General features: G+C 45.6%; 1 protein-coding gene across 1 annotated transcript; it reads left to right on the top strand.

Annotated features, from left to right (window-relative positions):
• The first annotated feature begins 136 nt into the window (after window positions 1-136).
• Window positions 137-19,663, top strand: SUGP1 (SURP and G-patch domain containing 1). Its single transcript, XM_040589563.1, has 14 exons — window positions 137-186; window positions 424-595; window positions 1,184-1,287; window positions 1,738-1,965; window positions 3,835-3,958; window positions 4,656-4,759; window positions 6,465-6,588; window positions 8,380-8,927; window positions 14,011-14,117; window positions 14,761-14,938; window positions 15,200-15,306; window positions 16,141-16,286; window positions 17,780-17,909; window positions 18,453-19,663. The coding sequence occupies exons 1-14, from the start codon at window positions 162-164 to the stop codon at window positions 18,477-18,479; spliced, it is 2,124 nt and encodes a 707-aa protein (XP_040445497.1). The 5' UTR covers window positions 137-161; the 3' UTR covers window positions 18,480-19,663.
• The last annotated feature ends 428 nt before the right edge of the window (window positions 19,664-20,091 follow it).

The following is a 20,091-nucleotide window of genomic DNA, read 5'->3' as shown; positions in this document are numbered from 1 at the left end:
GTTCAACCCCCGCAGCCGGCCCTCGCTGCCGCGGGAGGCGCGGGGAGGGAGGCTGACAGGCCCCCACCGCCGGACTACATCTCCCAGAGGCCTTTGCGGCAGAGCCGCCCGGCACCGCCCGCCCCGCCAGCTGCGGTGCATTGTGGGACGGGAGCTCCAAAATGGACAACGCCAGGGATGCGCCAGGTACGGCCGCTCCTGCCGCCCCCCGGCCCTGCCATCCTCTGCCCCCTGCCCCGCGGCCCGGCCCCCGGCTGCAGCGTGGGGCAGGGGGGGCGGCTCGGTAGTCTCTCTGCCGCTGTGTGGGCAGCCACCCGCCCCCGGAGAGGCCGGGGGCTGGCTGAGGGGGGGCGGGGTGTGCGTCTGGGATAGGGTCGTGACATCCCCCTCCGCGTTCGTTTTCATCCCCCCCTTTTCCCATAGGGAAGGCGAGCCGGTGGTTTGGGGTCGCACAGTCTAAATCGGCCAAGACGAACGTGAATATTCTTCACCAAGAGGAACTGATAGCGCAGAAAAAGAGAGAGATCGAGGCCAGGCTGGAGCAGCAAGCGAGGCAGAATTACCTGAGCATACAGCAGCTGCCTCTCTTCGGAGAGTACGTGTGAATTACGGTGCTTTTAGATGGGAGCTTTCCTGGTGGAAAACGGGTGTTTGTCACATGCAAGCGAGGAGACGAGCTGTACAAAGCTCTCATGCTTGGAGGCAGATACTGTGAAAATGAAAATTGATAATTGAGGAAAGGTTGGAATAGGATACTTGTGCTTTAATTAATCTAGCCGGGTTTTCAGATACTAGCGAGAACAGATATGTGTTAACAGCAAATTTTATTTTTAACAGGACGTTATCGCACTTCAGTTTCCTCTTTGTTATCTAGCTTATAATTGTGACTCCTAAGAGTTAGCACAGTTCCCCAGTTAAGTGCTTGCTGGGAGCTTTCAGAAGCAGAGCAGCGTAACAGAGCAAGTAGAAATCCATTTCAACACAGCAGTAAAGCAGCCAGGTGGAGAGCGTGGGTAAATGCTGTAAGCAACAAGCTGAATAGTTCTTGTGCTTTTAAAAACAGGTGCATTCTCAGTGTTAGATGAGATAGTAGTCACTGGCATTTGCCTGTTCGATATAAATGCATGTGAGGGGGCTGGGCAGGATGATGAGTACCATCACCTACTCTTCTTTTTCTATTCAGAGATGACGGTACTGAAAATGAAGCCTGTGTTTCCAACAAGTTTGTTAATGATGGCAGTTTCCTCCAGCAGTTTCTCAAGCTGCAGAAGGAAAAGTCAAGTACTGGTAGGTCGACTTCTGAGCAACAGGAGGCCTTTCTTCTCCTGGTGATACCAGCTTTGTGTGAGCTGCCTCCATGTATGTTCACTTTAGAAACCCTGCTATGAGCTGTTACCAGTACGAGTAAGTTCTAAAGCAGTGATGACCCCTTTAAATTTGGATTAAAGTCTGTCTTCAAGATGCGATATGGCAGTTTGTCCTCTTCCCCTCTATAGGTGCTGTTAAAAACAAGCATCTCTCTTGTAGCTTGATCTTGCTTTGTAAAAAAACCCAAAAAACCACACCACAGCTTTCATTTAATTTCATTATGCAGCTTTCACCAGTCAGTGTCTTTAACTTACTCTGAAAATAACGGCCTGTTGCAGCTGTATTACTGCCTGAGTTGTTATTTGTAACCTTCTGATATTAAACCAGTAAGGATGTGCAGGAATTATTTTCCCCTCATTCTTTTCTAAGAACCTCCCCCAAGTTCTACTAATAACTCGGCAAACACTTCTGCACCAAATGTTGGGAAGAAACCTATGCTGTTTGGGAAGCGCCCCGGTCAGGTCCTGAGCAGCATGCTGCACCAAGCGAAGAACTACTCCCATTTCAAACAGACCCCAGTCGTTAACCGCCTCAGTGTGTTTCAGTCGCCAGATGAAGATGAGGAGGAAGATTATGAGCAGTGGTTGGAAATTAAAGGTAAATGACGCCTTGTACTACATCATTTGTTTTGGGGTGCAGGTCCACTTATCCTAGTGATAGCAGTTGAGTGAGGGAGCAGGGTTCCCTTAGTACTTTTCCTCAGTGGAGGATGGGTTGGTTGGTTTGTTTTCTTATGCTGTGAATTTATGTTCTTTGCACGGTTCCCACGTGCAGACTTCTGCATTGTGAAATATAAATGACACTGGTTAATGCTGGTGGACTCCTCCAAAGCCAGCTTCAGCAGAAAAGCTGAAGGTTGAACAGTCAGATATTATTGATCCAGCCCGAGCTCAGTACCAGAGATGAGTGACTTGCCGTAGTTAGACCAGATCTGTTTTGTGCCTAGGAAGATTCATTTTCTCCGAGTTACCAAGGCGAGTGCTTGACTGGTCTATAAGTCTCTGTGAAAATAAAAAAAAAAAAAGAAGAAGAAATATGTTCTGCTCTTAACGGAGCTCGATTGTTTGCCAATGTTAAGAATTCTGCTTTTGTACGACTGAAATGTAATAGGCCTAGTGCCAAGTCCTCTAGAAAATACATAGATAGCATGCTTGTATTTAAAATGGAAGTTTAGTTTTTTAAATTCTAGAAAGTGAAAAGGCCTCAGTTTGGGAGTGGCTGCGTAGGCGGGAAAATTGCATGTGTTAATAAACTTGCATAAAATAATAAATGTAAAAAGATTACGTTAGGCATGGAACTATGATTAGGTAAAATCAAAGTTCCTGCCTCTTTCCAAAGTTTCATTAGACAATCAGAAAATCTCACCTCTAGGTCCTGACTACTTTAAGTAGGCTAGAAAATCAATGAAGAATATTGCAGCACTTAAATAACCAAGTTCATCTGGATAACTTAGGCTAGGAAGCCAGAAGGCAAATTTGTTTAATAATCGGAACTTCATGCGCACGTATTAATCAAGTGTAAAATTAGATTGCAATTGCTAAATAAGTCACACTAAGCTTTGTGTCAATTATTTCATTATATGTTTACAAATGCATGTCTAGCTATTTCTGGTGGGGTTTACAAAAGCATAATCTTAGCAAGTCTGAATTTCGGTGTCAGATGCACTGCAGGAATGTAAGAAATAGCCACTGGCTGCAGAGAGCAAAGACCCTTAATGGGTCTTATGGACCCTTAATTTAAAGATTGTGTGTTTGAATCTAGTCTAGAGCAGTGTGGCTGACATTGCTGCTGTGTGCTCTTTGTTCACTGCTCTACCAAAAATACCGTTGTCTAGACAAATGCCTGTGTTTAGTTCCCACTGATTGTGTCCTGCATCAGCTCTGTAATTGCTGTCAGCATTAGTGTGTTTCTTTCTTGGCACAGAAGCCAAAATACAGGTTCATGGAGACTGAGCTCCTACAACTGATAGGATTCCCTCCAGGCAAGGGTTGAGACATGGGCATATGCTGGTAGGAAGAGCTATATGCTCCAGCTACACAATCCGTCTCTGCTGGCTGGGTACAGCATAGTGTCTTGGGAACTGGAATCTGTAATCTTTAGTGAGTGATGTAGTTGTTAAAACCAAGTTCCTGTTCCTCCCCATTGTGTTTTCTAGGGAGTGGAATTGTCAGAAGCAAATTGTGTTGCGATTGAAGTTGCACCCTAAACTGTGGCGATCCGAATCTTAGGCTTTTTCTCATAGGAAAAGTGTAGACAAATTACTAATCTCCTACTAGGGGAGCGCAGAGGCTGACAGTAACCTAGGGATTGTAATTTGTACAGCTGTGTAAGACTGGATCCCCCATTTCATCCTTTTTCTTCCCATTCCCATTCTACTTTTGTCTGCCGCCATGGTTCTTAGAAGTAATGTACCTGTTGCCTGTTTGGTGTGTGAGTTGAACCCCAGTACTGACAGCCTGCTTAAAGTTTTACCCCCAGAGGATGCGGAGACCCGACAAGTGGTGGAAAAGCTGGCTAGGTTCGTGGCTGAAGGGGGACCAGAATTAGAGAAGGTCGCTATGGAAGACTACAAGGATAACCCAGCTTTTTCGTAAGTGTGGTGATAACTCTTGTCTTCCAAAGCAGAATGCTGTCTCTTTGTTGGAGAAAAACATCAGCCTCGTGTATATAGTTCTCATGGATGTGTTTGGTTTAATTATCATTTGGTGGATTTGAGCTTTGTTACGAGTTAATTGTTTTATAGCTGGGGAAGCTGAGGCAGAAAGTGATACTGTGATGGTGCTGAGGATGCAGATGAGCTAGAGTCAGGAATACAGCCCGGGTGGTCCGGCTGCCTGTACAACATCTAGCACGTGGGGACAGACTCTGTCTCGGGTCTGGTTCTGTCCCCTCTGCTGCTGACATGCTGCGTGGCTGTGGACAGAGGATTCCCTCCTATATCAGAAAAGGCTGTTACCTGTTTCCCTTCAAGACACAAAAAATTTGGATGCAAGTCCTTAGATTAATGCTGCATGTATTTATACATGCTGAAGGCTTTATAATGCACATTTTCCTTAGATTAAAGCTGCGTGTATTTATACATGCTGAAGGCTTTATAATGCACATTTTCCTTAGATTAAAGCTGCGTGTATTTATATATGCTGAAGGCTTTATAATGCACATTTTAAGTGCATTTCTGTGTAATTTTATCTATTTTGTATTTTTTGGTTTTGAGCTTTTTATATCCCAGAGTATCAACGTTTGTGTAGTTGTTGCTGATGCCCTTTTTTCCTCCATCTCCACCCTAGGTTTTTGCATGATAAGAACAGCAGAGAATTCCTTTACTACAGAAAGAAAGTGGCAGAGATAAGAAAAGAGAATCAAAGTTCTCAGGCATCCTCTTCTCAGAAAGGTAATTAAGGCCGGGATCTGGAGAATATGAATTGCAGAGGTTAAATTTGACTACTTCGCGCTCTAACTGCTTGTTAGGTCTGTTCTGGAAACAGTTGGAGTGGGTATTTGGCTGTCGATCTGCTGCCTGTAAATAAAATTTCAAAATGGAAGGAAATGGTGATCAAGCGTCACCATGATGATGTCAGACACTTGTGCCAAAAATGGCTGTTGCCCGAGCCCACAGCATGCTGTACCGTGCTCTGTGTAAAGGGCTCTTGAAAGAGATTTTCCTTGTATTTCTCCAAAATACTTAACAAGGTGAACTAAAATGATGCTTCACTGTGTGTGTTTTGGAAAGTGTTTCAGCCCTGAACGTGCATTTAGGAAAAGTGCTTTTTCTCAGATGTTCTTATTTGATTTGTTATAAATGAAAATGGGATTTTTGTTTGTCGAACATAATCCCCATTTCTGCTGCCGTTTCCTTATCTGAATTTTCTATTTTCTGCTTGGGACACAAATCCTTGCAAGTAAGGGACTGTGTTTTCAGGTGGGAAAACAACAGAAGTGGATGATCAGCCAACAGACAGGTGGTGTGAACAGTGGAATCTGGTTAACTGTGTTGACAGAAATTACTTAGTGGGTGAAGTGTGGTGTGTGGGCCAGGCATTTATCACTTTTAGTCCAGCCTGTTACAGGCCTGCCGTGTGGCCCTGGCAAATCCCTCAGCCTCTCTGTGTCATCTTCCTTTTCTGTGGAAAGGAGTCTTAATGCAATTTAGCTGTCATGCTGATGCGTTAACAGCTCAAACAAATCATGGTTTAATAGTCTGTGGGCTGAAAGAGCTTATTACCAATATCAACTAACTGATACAACAGTTTGGAAGCTAAGCGGTATTATCCACACTTTACAGGTGTGGAATATTGAGGCAAGGAAAGGTTATGACTTGGCCATGGCTTATAATCATGTCTTCTGCCTCCTGGTCCTGTGCCAGCACACTGGAGGACTGGCACTGGTACTGTGCAGGTAGCAAATGTCATATAAGGCTGTCATGGCTAAATAATGTATTTGCCTGGCTCCTTATAAACATCAAATATGCTTGAAATATTAACGATCCGAGCCTTCTCTGTGCCTTTGGACAAAGGCTGCAGTAGCCACCTCTTCCAGGTGAGGATTGGGACTGTTCCATGGAGAGTTTCCTCAGTCCTACAACCCTCCCCTAAAGCGGCTGGCAGATGGGTAGTGACAGTAGGTACAAGTGGGATTACGGTGCATTATTAGTTGGCCACTTTTTCCTAAGGCTTTCCCATTGCTCCTGGGGACTTCAGTGGCAAAGTCTTTAACTAGAGATAATTGCAAGGGCTGAGGTGTAACCCTATGGAAAATCGCCTGACACAGGGAAGAAACAGCCTTCCTCTGCAGCAGAGACAGACAAGGGACCATCTTTGAAGACAAAAGCTGACTTGTCTGTTAATCTGCTCTGATCTAGCTCCTGGCGCAGAGGAGGCTGATGCGTGAATGGGCAGGCCTCTGGTTACAGTGTTGTTGTACAGCCTTTATGCAATATCATGTTTTTGTGATATAAACTCTGATGACTGTTGATGTGTAACATTTCTAAAAATTAAACTCGACCTTTTGCCCTTATTCTGCTCTTGGGGTTCTTAGAACAGATAGGCTTTGACTGTTGCTTGTGTGAGTTGGGCCCAGTACTGACAGCCTGCTTAAAGTTTCACCCCCAGACGACGAAGAGACAAAGAACTCTGCTGAGAAACTGGCCAGGTTCATAGCAGACGGGGGTCCCGAGGTGGAAGCTATTGCCTTGCAGAACAACAGAGAGAACCATGCTTTCAGGTAAAGGAAGAAACCTGCTGCTGAGTGTAAGGGCGGGGGGCTTGTGTGGGTCTTGTCTTTTTGTTTTTTTTTAAAGGGGAAATGATAGATAAGCATGTGATAAGTTACAAGGATAGTGCACTCCTATAGCAGCGATACCTTCACATTCTCAAGCTTTAAAGCGAGGCACAGAGGGAGAGAAATCTGTTTGCTTTCCCGCAAATTAATTTATGACTTCCACCCCCCTTCACCTTTCTCTTGCAATGTACTAGCATAATTCTAACCTTTATACTTCTCCCTATAGCTGTGTTCTGGTGTGGGCCCCCATCCACCACTCATACTGTTGCTGTCCAATTAATTTTCTGGCTTGCTCTTTACACAGCATCTTCGCTAACGTACAGGTAGCACTCCTTCACCATTAGCTCCCCCCTTGGAATATCGTTTTCAGCCTTTCAGATGTGAATTGTTCTCTTCAGTGCTCACTGACAGCTGTTTAATGCCTCCCTTTGGTCTCATCCATGTTACATTTTTCTGCTCTTACAAACAATTTGGTGTGTTCCTTGGAAGAGAAGTGGGGCTCAGCAAGCCTTTTTTTGTGGCTGATACTTTGGTATTTTATTGGCTGCCTTCTGGACCTCTGGGGTACTCCCCTTGTGTTGTGAATTACATCAGACAGATGTGCTAATACCTGAGCTGTTTCATTATTTACTTTAAAACACCGCTGTGATCCCACCTGAGCATGGTCAAGTAAAACAGTATCTCCTCTGTTAGGATTTCATCAGGTTTGCTGTAAGGAGGGCCCCATCCTGCCCTCTGCTAGGTCCTGAAGCAATCGTTAATGCTGTTACTCAAACGGAGGGGTGCAAGACCACGTTTAGTGAATTTTAAAGTACGTCAGAGAGCTGTTTGTGTTTGTCTGTGCATGTTGTGCAGCAATAGATGGGAAAGGCCTGTTAGCCCTTATGTTTTCATGTGGGAGCTGGAACTATCCTGAGGAGAAGTTACGCCAAAAGTTAAACTTGTCCTTTAAAAAGGGAAGACTGTAGAGAATTTAGGAGTAGACAGCGTTCCTGTGTGAAGTATTTAAAAGATAACTTGTTTGTAAGAAACATGGCACTATTGATTTTATTTTTTGCGTAGCTGCTAGATGGAGGATTGTTCATGTTCTTCCCACAGAGACTTAAGGAGTTTTATTTTACCCGAAAGGTCAGAGATGCCTATTTCTGGAAGGGGTAGCAAATAAAGCAATGTTTTTCATGTGTGAGGGAACAGAAGGAGGAGTCATGGTGTAATTAAGCAGACTGGTAATGTCAACGCTTCTAGCTTGGATAGAGAGCTTCGGAGCAGTTTCTTTAGGCAGTGGTTTGGCATTCCCATTGGTAAGACTGGAATGTTTGTTTTCTTTAATGAACTGAAACTCGATGTGTTGTGGAGCCCTGGCAGTTTTTCCAAACGTTTCTGGAAGGCAGGTGAATTCTGGGGGAGGACCTTGCATTTCCACATATGTAACATGATCCTTTTTGGTACTGTGTGTTTATTTGGCCCCCAAAATAGCTGTGGTTTGCTCATGAATGGGAAATACACTTTCTGATCCCGCAGGCTTGCAGCCTACCTTGCAAAAGCACGCAGCGCCCTGCATTGCGTGCACGTACACACAGGATGGTGCTGGAGAGCAGGGAAGTGTGTGGGAAGGCTAGTGGTGCAAGAGCATTGCAGGAAAGAAAAGCCCTGACCAAGCTGAGCTATATCCAACCCCTGCATATGGCTGTTACGTCTAAACTTACTTCTTTCTTTTTTTTTTTTTCTTTATAGGTTTTTATATGAGCCAAACAGCAAAGGCTACAAGTATTACCGGCAGAAACTGGAGGAGTTCCGTAAGGCCAAAAGCAGCACTGCGTGTGCCCCCTTGCCTGTAGAGTCCAGTCTGAAAAGGAAGACCAGTCCTGAGGCATCGCCATCACCTTTGTGCTTACCGTCTTTGCCTTTGCCCCTGCCCTCACCTTTGCCTTTGCCCCTGCCCCTGCCTGTTCCCTCGCCCTCGCCTTTGCCCTTGCCTGTTCCTTCACCCTCACCCCTGTCCTTGCCTGTGCCGCTGCCCTTGCCCTTGCCTGTTCCCTCGCCTTTGCCCTTGCCCATTCCCTCGTCCTTGCCCTCATCCTCATCCGTGCCCTCGCCTTCACCATCCTCTACAACTCCACCCGATCAGACAGCTACAACTCCTGCTGCAACAACTACTACAGCTACTGCTACAGGCACTACTAAAAAGAAGCGGAAGAGCAGGTGGGGGCCAGAGGAGGACAAGGTTGAATTGCCCCTCCCACAGCTTGTCCAACAGCTGGATTCTCCCTCCCCTCTTTCAGGTTAGTGGGTCCGTGTGTTGTGCTGAGTAACTGGTTTTCCTGGGGAGTGCATTCTGCCTTAGCACAGCAGGCTTTGCAAGCAGAAAACCCAGTGAGGCTTATCTCCTGTTGTAATCTCCATGGTTGCCAGCCCTCTATCTTTCAGCTAGGTCTAGCAGCTAACTCTCCCCTGTGTGGAAACCCAGATAAACCACTTTATCTCACTGACACCAGGGATTGGATCTTATCGTTCTCCAGCTATCTCAAAACCCCTGCTGTGCTATAGCTCATTACAGCCTCAGCCTCTCCGCTGTTTAGGGCTATTTCACTTCAGGAAGAGAGTCTGTCAGAAAACAAGTATCAAAGGCTGAACTGTGCTTATTCCCCATGGAAGGGTAAAATCCTTGGGCAGCACTTCCATCTCACCCTAGCTGATCAGAAGGCTAAATGGGAATAGCTGTTCCCCGAGTGCTGGCGGACACAAGTTTAACTTCCCGTTCCAATTTCTACCCATTTCAGTTCATTGGATTACTGATGGAGTTCACGGTCCTCATCCAGCATTGAGGCTCTTGCTCCTGTTACCTCACCTGCCAAGTTCATCCAGGGGGTGCAGCTCTTTTCAAGTGCTGGAAGATAATTCTTCCAATTTGGACACTTCAAGGGAGCTCTCGGAGGTTGAACTCCGGTGGCCCGTCTGTGCATGTACAGATAGGTAATGAGGCAGGCAGCTGGAGGTGCATACAAAAATCAAGGCACTCGAGGACAACAGGTGAAAGCAGACATTTAAGATGGCATCTTTGAATCCTTTGCCCAGTGAGTGTGGTATGGGGAAAGGATGCAAAAAGGAGAACAAGAAGACACAAGGCAGTTGGTGTTGGCAAACAGAATTAGTAGTACAAGGCTAGAGTCACAGGAAAAGTACCAAGTACCGGTCTGAATAAGGACCTTTTTCAAAAGGCAGTAGCGGAACAGATGAAGTGGGACAAGTAAGACAAAACAAGCTATAATTTTCTGAGTTGCAGGGTGAGACCACAGCTAATTCTCAGCCCTTGGTCAGCCTGTACAATTCATTGCTCCAGCAGGTGGATCTTTGCTTTGGCTGGGTTTTAGAGGAGATAATTGCTCAGCCATTAATAGCTTTGATTGTTAGGCTTGGGTAAGATGTAGGGTTGGCTGTGGTGTCTGTTGATTCTGCAGAGATCAGGAAGGAAGGAAGGACTCTGTCTCCTAATCCAGCGCTTCAAATGTAGATGAAGAGAAGTTCCTACGTAATTCTGTCTTCTGATCACAGCTCTATACAGAAGTCTTGGCTATACCTCTCCTGTGTACAGGACAAAATACCAACCTGGATGGCTTAGTCATTTGACCTTGAGTTGCTGCTCATAGTAAGGCAGAAATCGGATGTGAAAGTCTTCCCTGATTTTGTACCTCTAGAGTAATTTTTGTTTCTTGCAGACAGTAGTGACACTTTGATGACGAAGCTGGGCAGGCGCTATCAAAACAAGCATCAGACTCTGTCTTAATACCCCCTGCTGAAATCTCCCCTGGCTTTTAGCCTCCCCTTAATTAGATAGGGATATGCTCGCTGTGTTCATGCTCACTTTCTGCATGGCTTTGTGTCAAGTAGAAGAAAGGAGGCTGTAGCAAGAGGTGCAGGTCAGTTTCTTCTCCCAGGTAACAAGCAACAGAACAAGAGGAAACGGCTTCAAGTTGCATCAGGGGAGGTTTAGATCGGATATTAGGAAAAATTTCTTTACCAAAAGGGTTGTCAAGCACTGGAACAGGCTGCCCAGGGCAGTGGTTGAGCCACCACCCCTGGAGGTACTTAGAAGATGTGTAGACGTGGTGCTTAGGGTTTAGTGGTGGATTTGGCAGTGCTGCGTTAACAGTTGGACCCAACGATCTTAAAGGTCTTTTCCAGCCTAAACAATTCTATGACTGTAAAAGAACAGCAAACAATTTGTCAAGTATAACAAATCAAATGTTAATGCACTGTTAATGCTCTGCAGGGGGAAGGATTTTTCTTTTTATTGGTTCAGATAGCCTAATCCCTTTCAGAATTAAGATCTTCAACCTGACAAGTGAAGAGAATTCCAAATTACAGCCCTGGTCCTGCGGAAGGTTAGAGTTGCACAGTGTGCTTTGGTTCCCTAAATATCTACATCTTAGTCCTTTATCCTTAGCAATTGTTTTGGATTTAGTAGAGGACTGTTCTGATTCTTTTCCTATGTACTCTTAGTAATAAATCAGTATCGTGGAGAGGAGAAAGTGTAGCCCTTCTGGACAGAAAAAAGGCTCCTCTGCAACATATTGATATTGAAACACTTAACTGCGTATGTACTGCAGGGACTAATATATCTGAAAAGCTGAACAGCACAAAGATACTGTGATTAGTGAACTCTGTGGACTAATGGGAAATTACAGGGTGTCATTAGAGTTTTCTGAAACCTGATACTGGATTGGTTTGAGTCTGATTACTTTTAATTGAGTAAGATCTTCAGACTCTGAAGCAAAAAATCAGGCATTTCTGTACTGGGATTTCTCCTGTTGTCCTTAAAGGACATTCACTTCCCTTGTAACAAGCTCTTCTTCAGGCATGTGGGAAACAGATAAACCTTCAGGTAGTCTTCTGCCAATGCTGCAGATAGACTGCACCATTAACCCTGTAGGCAAAGCTGATGTCATTCGAGGAAAAAAAATGTATTTTTCCCAGGCCTGCTGAGCATGGGACTGAGAAGCGACTCCTTATCTTTTGCATAGTGTTTGCCTGTGCTAGGTATAAGGAACTTAAAAATTTTGCCTATTTTTATGCAAATTCATTGACTGATTTATTTTCTGAGTAGACTTTCCTATCTTCAGAAGTGGGCTTGGGGTGGAGCTTTGCTTTTTCTGTCAACCTTGCCTGTATTGTGATACTTTGGGCCAAACCTACAAAAATATCTCCCAGCGCTAAATTTTTGCAGTGGTTTTTCAGCATCTCTCAGCATAAAGTCTGCAAGGTACCAGAGCAGTCAGACAAACCAGATGTAGTTTTAGCACAAGAAGGAGCAGTGGCATATGCTTTCTGGGAAGTAAAAGAAGATGCTAGGCTCTCACCTTTCTCCTTTAAGGTGGTTATATATGCTGGCAAGCCACCAGCTCGCGGGGCCTCTAGAGCCATGCCTGGCTCTTAGCCTGAGTGTTTATGCAATTCAGAACTAAGCCAAAAAGCTGCTGACCTCTGTGAAGGGCAGAGAGTCTTCCTCGGTGCATTCAGAGAAAGCTTTCCCATGCCCTGAGACAGGAGGTGAAACTTTGACTGGGGCTGATGCTGAAGTGCCCCGGTCTCACGTAACGTTTGGGGCCAGATCCTTCTTTATGTGCAATAGGCGTAGTGTGCTCATCCAGACTGTTTCCGAATCTCAGTGCTCTCAGAGACAGAAATTGGGCTGTTTATCAATGATAGATAGGTTTGGTTTTCTATTTGTTCTTATTTCTTGGGAGCTGCAAGTGCGTATCCTAGCACCAAGCCTAGCGTAACACGGCTTCTTGCTTCTCTCCTCTTGGAAAACCTCTTGCAGTGTTTTACATAACTCTTCCTGCAGAGTTGACTCCCAGCTCTGGTGTGAATGTGCAGAGGCTGTAGCTGTGCGAGGGAGGGTGGATGCGCTGTTTTATGTTCTCCTTGGGAGGCAGGAGTTAAGGAAGCTGCTTTCCAGTCCTGGAGTGCTCAGCCAAAAGCATGTGGGAAAGGAGGTGAGATGAGTGCTCAGATCAATTGCCCTGAGTTCGAATAAGAGGAAGGGAGAAGATGACCCCTGGGGCCTAATTAGCATGCCGTGTAGACATTTGGTGTCATGAACAATGATGCTATTATTATCGGGCTTCATAATTAATAGATAATGAATAATTAATGAAGCATCATTTAACTGTAGTCTGGACTTACATTCAAATGGAGGGTTTTGCAGTCATTAGGAAGAAATCCTTTTCCTTGTATTGAAAAATGCAACACGCTTTCAGGTGCGCTTTCAGGTGCGGTTGTGTGTCTTCTTTTAATCCCTTAAATATTTAACTGTTGAGGTCTTGGCTCTGAGGTGCTTTAGAGAGGAGCTGCCAGCCCTGCTAGATATATATGCACCAAGTTTGCAAGGCAGTCCCTATTGTAAATCTCTGCTTTGCAGCCCCAGCAGTGCTTCAATTACTTACTTTCGTGGTGCAGCAATTACAAGTAGGTTTCCTTTTTTCCCCCCCTCTCTCTTGCCTTTAACTTGCCCTTTGAACTCAGAGTGCCATACGGTCGTTTGAAATGAGTAAGTGTCCTGCCCAGATAATGTTGATATCTAATTTCAGGGTTTATCTGATAAAACTGCAAAAATCACTTGGAAGGAGGAGCTTCCAAAAGGGGATGCTGCAGAAAAAGGAGGATACGTCAATGTGATTGTCAAGCAGAGACTTCAGATGCCCCCTCTTTGAAAGCAGAGGCAACATCCCTGGCAATGCTGCTCTTGAGCCTGTAGATTAGAAACTAAAATCTCCTTGGGGAATGGCGACTTCCAAAAGCAGCATAATGCTCATGTCTTTATTCTAATGTGGTCATTTGCTTTTCATTTTGAATGAAGTTGCTGTTTACATAGTAATCAGCAGACACTTACGTGCACAGATTGGACAATATGCTGACAGGCTCAGATCTGCTTGTGACTCAACTCTGAATAATTAAGTATCGCTCTTTGCAACGGCTGGGGTTCACGAGGAAGCCTTATGAGGAGAATTAATCTTAAGGAGGAATGATGTTTAAAGCGTGGCATAGCAGACTGCTGTGCAGCGTGACCTCTGAGGATGTGAGACATGGTTCGCAGGTCTGCTGATGTGATGCGGGCAGAGCCTCGGGCCAGGGTGGGGGAATACTCTGAGGTGGCAGGCGAAGGAGCTGTGTGACCCAGTGGCTTTCCTGCTCCTATGGTTCCAAAGTCCTACCAGGCGGTTGTTCTTTCCTGAAGTGCTTGTCTCAATACTGGAACCATGGACATGAGTGTCAGACTTTGTGTGGGGATCTTGCGATATGGGTTCGCTGGTCTGAGCAGCTGTCTCAGTTTTTTGAAAGTCTTTTAACATGTGCTTGTTACAGTTCAGGACCTGAAGGGTCTTGGTTATGAAAAAGGGAAACCGGTTGGTTTGGTGGGTGTGACGGAGCTCTCCGAAGCCCAGAAGAAACAGCTGAAGGAGCAGCAGGAGGTAATGCCCTGAAATGATTTCCCAATTCATACTGTGTTGCAGCAATGGCTGGGTTAGATGGGAAAATGGAGGTGGAGGTAGCAAAGAAACTTTCCCAGTGTCCCAGAGCACAAATCTCTAGGATTTGTGCTGAATACCGAAGAATCATGTGACGCTGCAGTCAGCAGAAATATTAGAGGACTTTGGGGAATATGAATTAAGCCAGCCAATTGCTGTCCTACCAAACTAAACCCCAAAATCTATAAGGTCTGTTGTGTCACGCCTGCAGCTGTTTATGTATTGCTCCAGCAGTGAGAAGGTGAGCGGATACCTGCTGGCTTTGGAGGAAGGAGAGCAGAATTGGCTTTTGCCAGAACGTGAGGGTGATCTAAAGTGTGTGTGTATGATCAGATGGCAGCAGTCCCCAGTGTTGATATTGAGTTGCCTGTGTCGGAGGAGCCAGCACATAATGCTCCTGTTTGATCTGAGAAGCGAGAGGCTCGGATCAAGCAATGGCGCTGCCTGCTGGGATTTGTAGTTGTCGTAACCTGCGTTCTGCGTGGCGGGTGCGGGCTCTGGTGCTGAGCTCTGCGTGCCTCTGGCAGACCCTGCCGCCTCCCAGCGTGTTGTCTTACTGTGCGCGCTGCTGCATCTCTTCCCCTAGATGCAGCAGATGTACGACATGATCATGAAGCACAAGCGAGCCATGCAGGAGATGCAGATGATGTGGGAAAAGGCAATTCAGCAGCACCAACACGGCTATGACAGCGATGAAGAGGTGGACAGTGAGCTGGGGACGTGGGAGCACCAGCTTCGGCGCATGGAGATGGACAAGACGCGAGGTGTGTAGGGAGCTGCCACCAAACGTCTCGCTCGCTCTGTGGTGGTACGGAGGCCTCCAGAGGGACATGTCTTGAGGTCGTGGTGTTGGCGTGGGAGTTGCAGGGTCGCTTTTCACTGCTCTGTGCTGTGGCTTCCCTGCCTGTTGAGTGGAGATAATGACCAGCTGTTGTTGGAGGCTTTATGCTTCACAAAACCCTCTGAAATTCCAAGTCAAAGAACACTACCTTACTGCTGTTTTCTCTCATCTATGTCCTGGGCAGAGTGGGCTGAGCAGCTGACCCAGATGGGCAGAGGGAAACATTTCATCGGAGACTTCCTTCCACCTGACGAGCTGGAGAAATTCATGGAGACATTCAAGGCATTGAAGGTGAAATAGGCTCTGCAGGGCAGCGGCGGTGTTTCAGGCTTGCCCCGTAGACATGAGGGCAAGATCTCGGGCATGCTTGGCCCTTGTTTGCGGCAGGGAGCCACCTTGCACCCTTCAAGTATTCCTGCCCTTACACTGGGAGCTGCGTTACTTTGGGAGGAAACAAGGGTTAGTAGTTTGCTCTTTGCAGAGCAACGGCTGTAGCAAATTAAAGAACACACTGTTAGGATGGTATTTGGGAGTTAGCTGAAACTTACAGACCAGCCTCTCAGGCTACCCACCGTTGTCTGCCGGTCCTGTTTTGGCTGAGTGGTTGCTGATGCCAAGCAAGGACAAATTGAATTTTTATCCAGATGATTGCAGTAAAGTGAAAATACAAAGCCTACAAAAAGCTTATGCAAAGCACTTCAATACCTGCCAATTCTTCCTAAACTGTAGAAGTTCTTGATGCTGGCGCAACGCTCATAATGTTTCCATGTAACCAGCATGGAGTCTGACATTCCCTGGAGATCCCGGCTTAAATAAGAACTGTATCTGAAGCTTGATCCAGTGAGCAACTTTAAATTCAGGAGCTAAATATTTCTTAGCTTAATCTCACAGTAGCATTCCCTGCTTCTTGCAGATTATGCTATAGGGTCATGCAGTGCTTTGTCATTTACCCGTTTTCTTCTCTGTGGTGGTGCAGAACTGGAATCCCAAGAAATGGTGCTTAGTTGTTGTTTGCCAGAACCATCCTGACTTTTGAGTAGCTGAAGCTGGTTTTCCCCTCCTCTGGCCCACAAAGATAGGTGCATATAAAAAAAATAACCAACGCTACTTTTTGTGTCTCCGCAGGAAGGACGTGAGCCAGATTATTCTGAATACAAAGAGTTCAAATTGACTGTGGAAAACATAGGTTATCAAATGCTAATGAAGATGGGCTGGAAGGAAGGCGAGGGACTTGGCTCGGATGGACAGGGGATTAAAAACCCAGTCAGCAAGTAAGCAGAGTTCTACTATTGATTTAGTCCTTTCATCTTGGGCTGATAATTGATGCTCCTACCTTAGCCTACTGGAAGCAGCTGCAACGAGTGGGACTGTAATTCATCACTTGAACAGAATATGGAATCCTCACAGCAAAGGAGAAAAATGGTTTCTGATTTCTTTGGGGTTCCCTCCCCTCAAGGCCTGGGTTTGGTACTTTATCTCAGGCAAGAGGTATGACCTGAGACAAGAGTATTTTGTTTATAAATCTCAGTTTTCATAGTGCCTTCTTCTGAGAGGTGCCTTCTCCCCCGTTTCCCCATCTCGAAAATGAAGATGATACTTGTCTGCACCTCACCTCTCCAAGGGCGTGCGAGGATTAAGTCATGTCTTTGAAGTCATAAATTTATTTAAGTATTAAAGAGCATGCCTTTTGCATCTTTAGCGCTGTTGGTGCCTGCTAGCTAGTCCCTGGTGTAATAGGTGATTTATTGAAGAGGGTGAAAGGCAATTACCAATATTTGCTACTGCTAGACCTGTGTTTGAAGGGTGTTGCAGTCCAGGTGAGAGAGCTTTGTGTGCGATCATGCAACTGTCCCGACATCACTTTTCTTGCACAGAAGTTTTTCTGATTTGATTGCGCTTTGTATATAATAAAGCTTTCTGAGAGTTCTATCCCAAAATAGATGAGCATCTCTTTTTAGGTGGATCATCTGTTGGTAACATATGCTGAACTTCAAAACCAAATATTGGGGGATAGGAAATACTCTGAATTGTTATTTAGCATTAGATCCTTTTAGAAATAACAATTGTTTGTTTACTGCACAATAGAAAGTAGCTGTACAAAGCACTTCTGCTCCTCCCGCACTGATTATTAGTTCAGAGAAGTCCTGTAATAAAAGAGTGTTGTAATCAAAGTGGCATGGCTTGCAAACAACAGCAGGGAGGCGGTTTCTGTCCATCGCAGGCTTGAACAAGGGTTGTGATTTGCCTGGGCTCTACCACCTCTCATGTTCTTGGAATTGCCAAGAAGGTGCTACTGCAGATGGGAAGGAATTGCTTCCACTTTTGGACTGTTCTGGAGTGAAGGAACGGGAGGCAGGTGTGGTGTTTAGTGGTGCTGCGTGCCTCCAGGTGGTGAGGTACAGATCAACGCATTGGGTTGCCAAAGGTTTCTCTGCCAGTCAGAGCACTGTTCAGTGGGGAGGCATCCAAAGCAGACGGTATTTCTGTTCCAGATGTAAAAGGTTAAGCAAATATATGTTGACACTACTGCTTCCATCTAGCAATAGCAGCGTCATTGATTTAGAAGGGCAGTGTGGAAAGGTGGCAAATGCAATAAGCTGCTCGGTATTAGCTGTCTGTCTTGATGCAGCATGCTCTGTGTGATGATGCCCGGTGCTCCCTGATGGAGCTTTGATGACAAGAGGCAGCAGGTATTTCTGGTGAAGAGGAAGGTGACCTGTCACATCTGCTTACCTTGGAGGCTTTGTCCCCTCTTTCCAAACAGGGGAACTACTGCTGTGGATGGGGCTGGTTTTGGCATTGATCGTCCTGCCGAGCTAACGAAGGAGGATGATGAGTACGAGGCATTCCGTAAACGGATGATGCTCGCCTACCGCTTCCGACCAAATCCATTGGTAAGGTGGTCCCAAAACTAGAGCAGACACGGTGACAAATCCATTGAGGCTTCCGTGCGTATCTTGTAAGGGTGGGAGTGTTTCTAGTGCTTAGCCAAGAGAGCAAATGCTGTGAAAGTTTCTTCTGGATTCTGTTCTTATGCTGAATCAAATTATCACTACCAAAATGTCCATGGATGCACAGTTTTGCTTGCTGTGATTTTTTTTATATATATACAAAAGCCCCTGGGTTTAGTTCTATCTGGTGCAAACCAAGTATAAGCGATGAACACGAAGCGGATGGGCTGCCTGTGAATCTATGTTTTATTTTGAATAATTGTTTTTCTGGTTGCAAAACGCTTGGAAGCTTGCATTTGCCTGCCTCTTGCATTCAGCATGCCAGCACACCTAGAAAGCTACATTTGTAATTTTTGATGGGCAAACCTCCGATTTCACTGTCAGAAATGTCACTTTTCAGTGGCTTTTTCAGATAATTGAGCTCAGATGCTCATTGTTCTGTGAAGACAGCAATTTTTATTAATTTTCTTTTGTTATTCCCCACAGAACAATCCACGACGACCTTACTACTGAGAATGTTTTTGGGACGACGTATTTTCAAAACAATTGTACTTTTACTGTGAAATGTTACGAAACTGCATTATCATTCTCTTATTTGCTAATATTGTAAAACTTACCGAAGTCATAATACCATCTTTCACCCAGAAGAGAGGCCTGCAAGCCCACTCACTGCACACTCGAGTGTCATGACAACGGTGTCGTAACAAGGCCTGGGTGGTGATCAGAGAGAAAAGCAGAGCAGGTGAGAACAGAGATCTTCACACCGTGCCCTGCTGACAGCAGAAGGGTAGCACCAAAGATACCAATAGAAATAGTTCAGGGACTCCATTTGTGTTTAGCTCAGTGCCATGTTATGAGGAATGCGTTCTTTTTTGGTGTAACAGCAGATCCTCTGTTGTTCAGATATGCAGCTTTTGCTGCTCTGGGTTTGGTTTGGTGTTTTTTTTTTGTTTGGGTTTTCTGTTGTGGTTTTTTTTTTTTTAATTGCAAATATAACAAGGGACTGTCTCTGACCCAGCTTTTGGGGCTATTGTTCAGTCAGGCTATTGTTCCTTGAAGAACTGGGTTTTGATGCTGTCATGAAGCCAGAAGGTACAGTCTGACCTTCAACTGACATTGCAAAACCAGTGCCTGGTTGTTTTACCTCTGGCCTGTGGAAGCCGAGGCGTGGATCAGTGTGGAGCGTGGCTGCAAGGGTTGAGGGGCACAGGGCAAGTTCATTCAGCGTCAGAGGTGAGAGCCTCCTGGTTTTTCGAACACTAAAGTTCACACCCAGCTTCCCAGCAAAACGAGAGACTTTCCAACACTTTGTGTGGATTGGGGATGCTGAAGAACCAAGCCTTCAAACACAGTTTGTCAAAGGCCATTTGGATTTTATTGTCGTAAGCAACCCCTCTACAAACACAAATTTTCTTTGTGCAGTCTGTAAATAAAATAAAACTCATTTGTTCCTTAGTTTTAATCACTGAATTTTTGGATAGAGTGGTCTTACTGTGGGTTTGCGTAGGCTGTGAGACTGCTCTAGATCTTCCTTCCAGGCATCTTAGAGAAAACAAAATGAGATTGGTTGGTTTGGTCACTTTTGTGTTTGTTTTCCCTCAGTCGGAATACTTGGCATGTGATTCTCTTTTGTTAACTTTTCTTAACAACATAGAGTCAAGGACTTGACTTTCAATAAAAACATTTGAAACTGTGAATTTGGGAGGGGTTCATTCTGAGAGAAACGGAAACGTGGGAGCACCTTGCAGGCGCAGGAAGCTGGTGTGCCACGCGCTGCTTGCGCTGGCTGCAGCTCCTACATGGGGATGTGGCACTTGGGATGGCTAATCACCGTGAGCAGTGACCACGGAAGATTGGGAAATACAGATAAGAAATCTGGCAGGTCTTCAGCAGGGCCAGGTTTGTGCTGGAGTGGGTGAGGTCACGGTGACAGCTGCCCTTTCCTGGCAGATGAGGGCACCCAGATGTCGCCTCGCTCCCTGTCGCTGGCTCTTGGTGACTGGGTGGCACGAGCCGGAGCTGCTGAGCTGCTTTTCCTGAATTACCAGAGGCTGGAGCACCAGGGGGCTGAGGCTGGGCTGCCTGTTTCATGCTGGGTTCTTTTTATAGATGGAGGGGCTTGTTG

This window comes from Falco naumanni, chromosome 4 (assembly GCF_017639655.2).
Source record: "Falco naumanni isolate bFalNau1 chromosome 4, bFalNau1.pat, whole genome shotgun sequence".
Classification (NCBI taxonomy): domain Eukaryota; kingdom Metazoa; phylum Chordata; class Aves; order Falconiformes; family Falconidae; genus Falco; species Falco naumanni.
The sequence above is the reverse complement of the archived record's forward strand: the minus strand, read 5'-3'. Positions and strand labels throughout refer to the sequence as shown.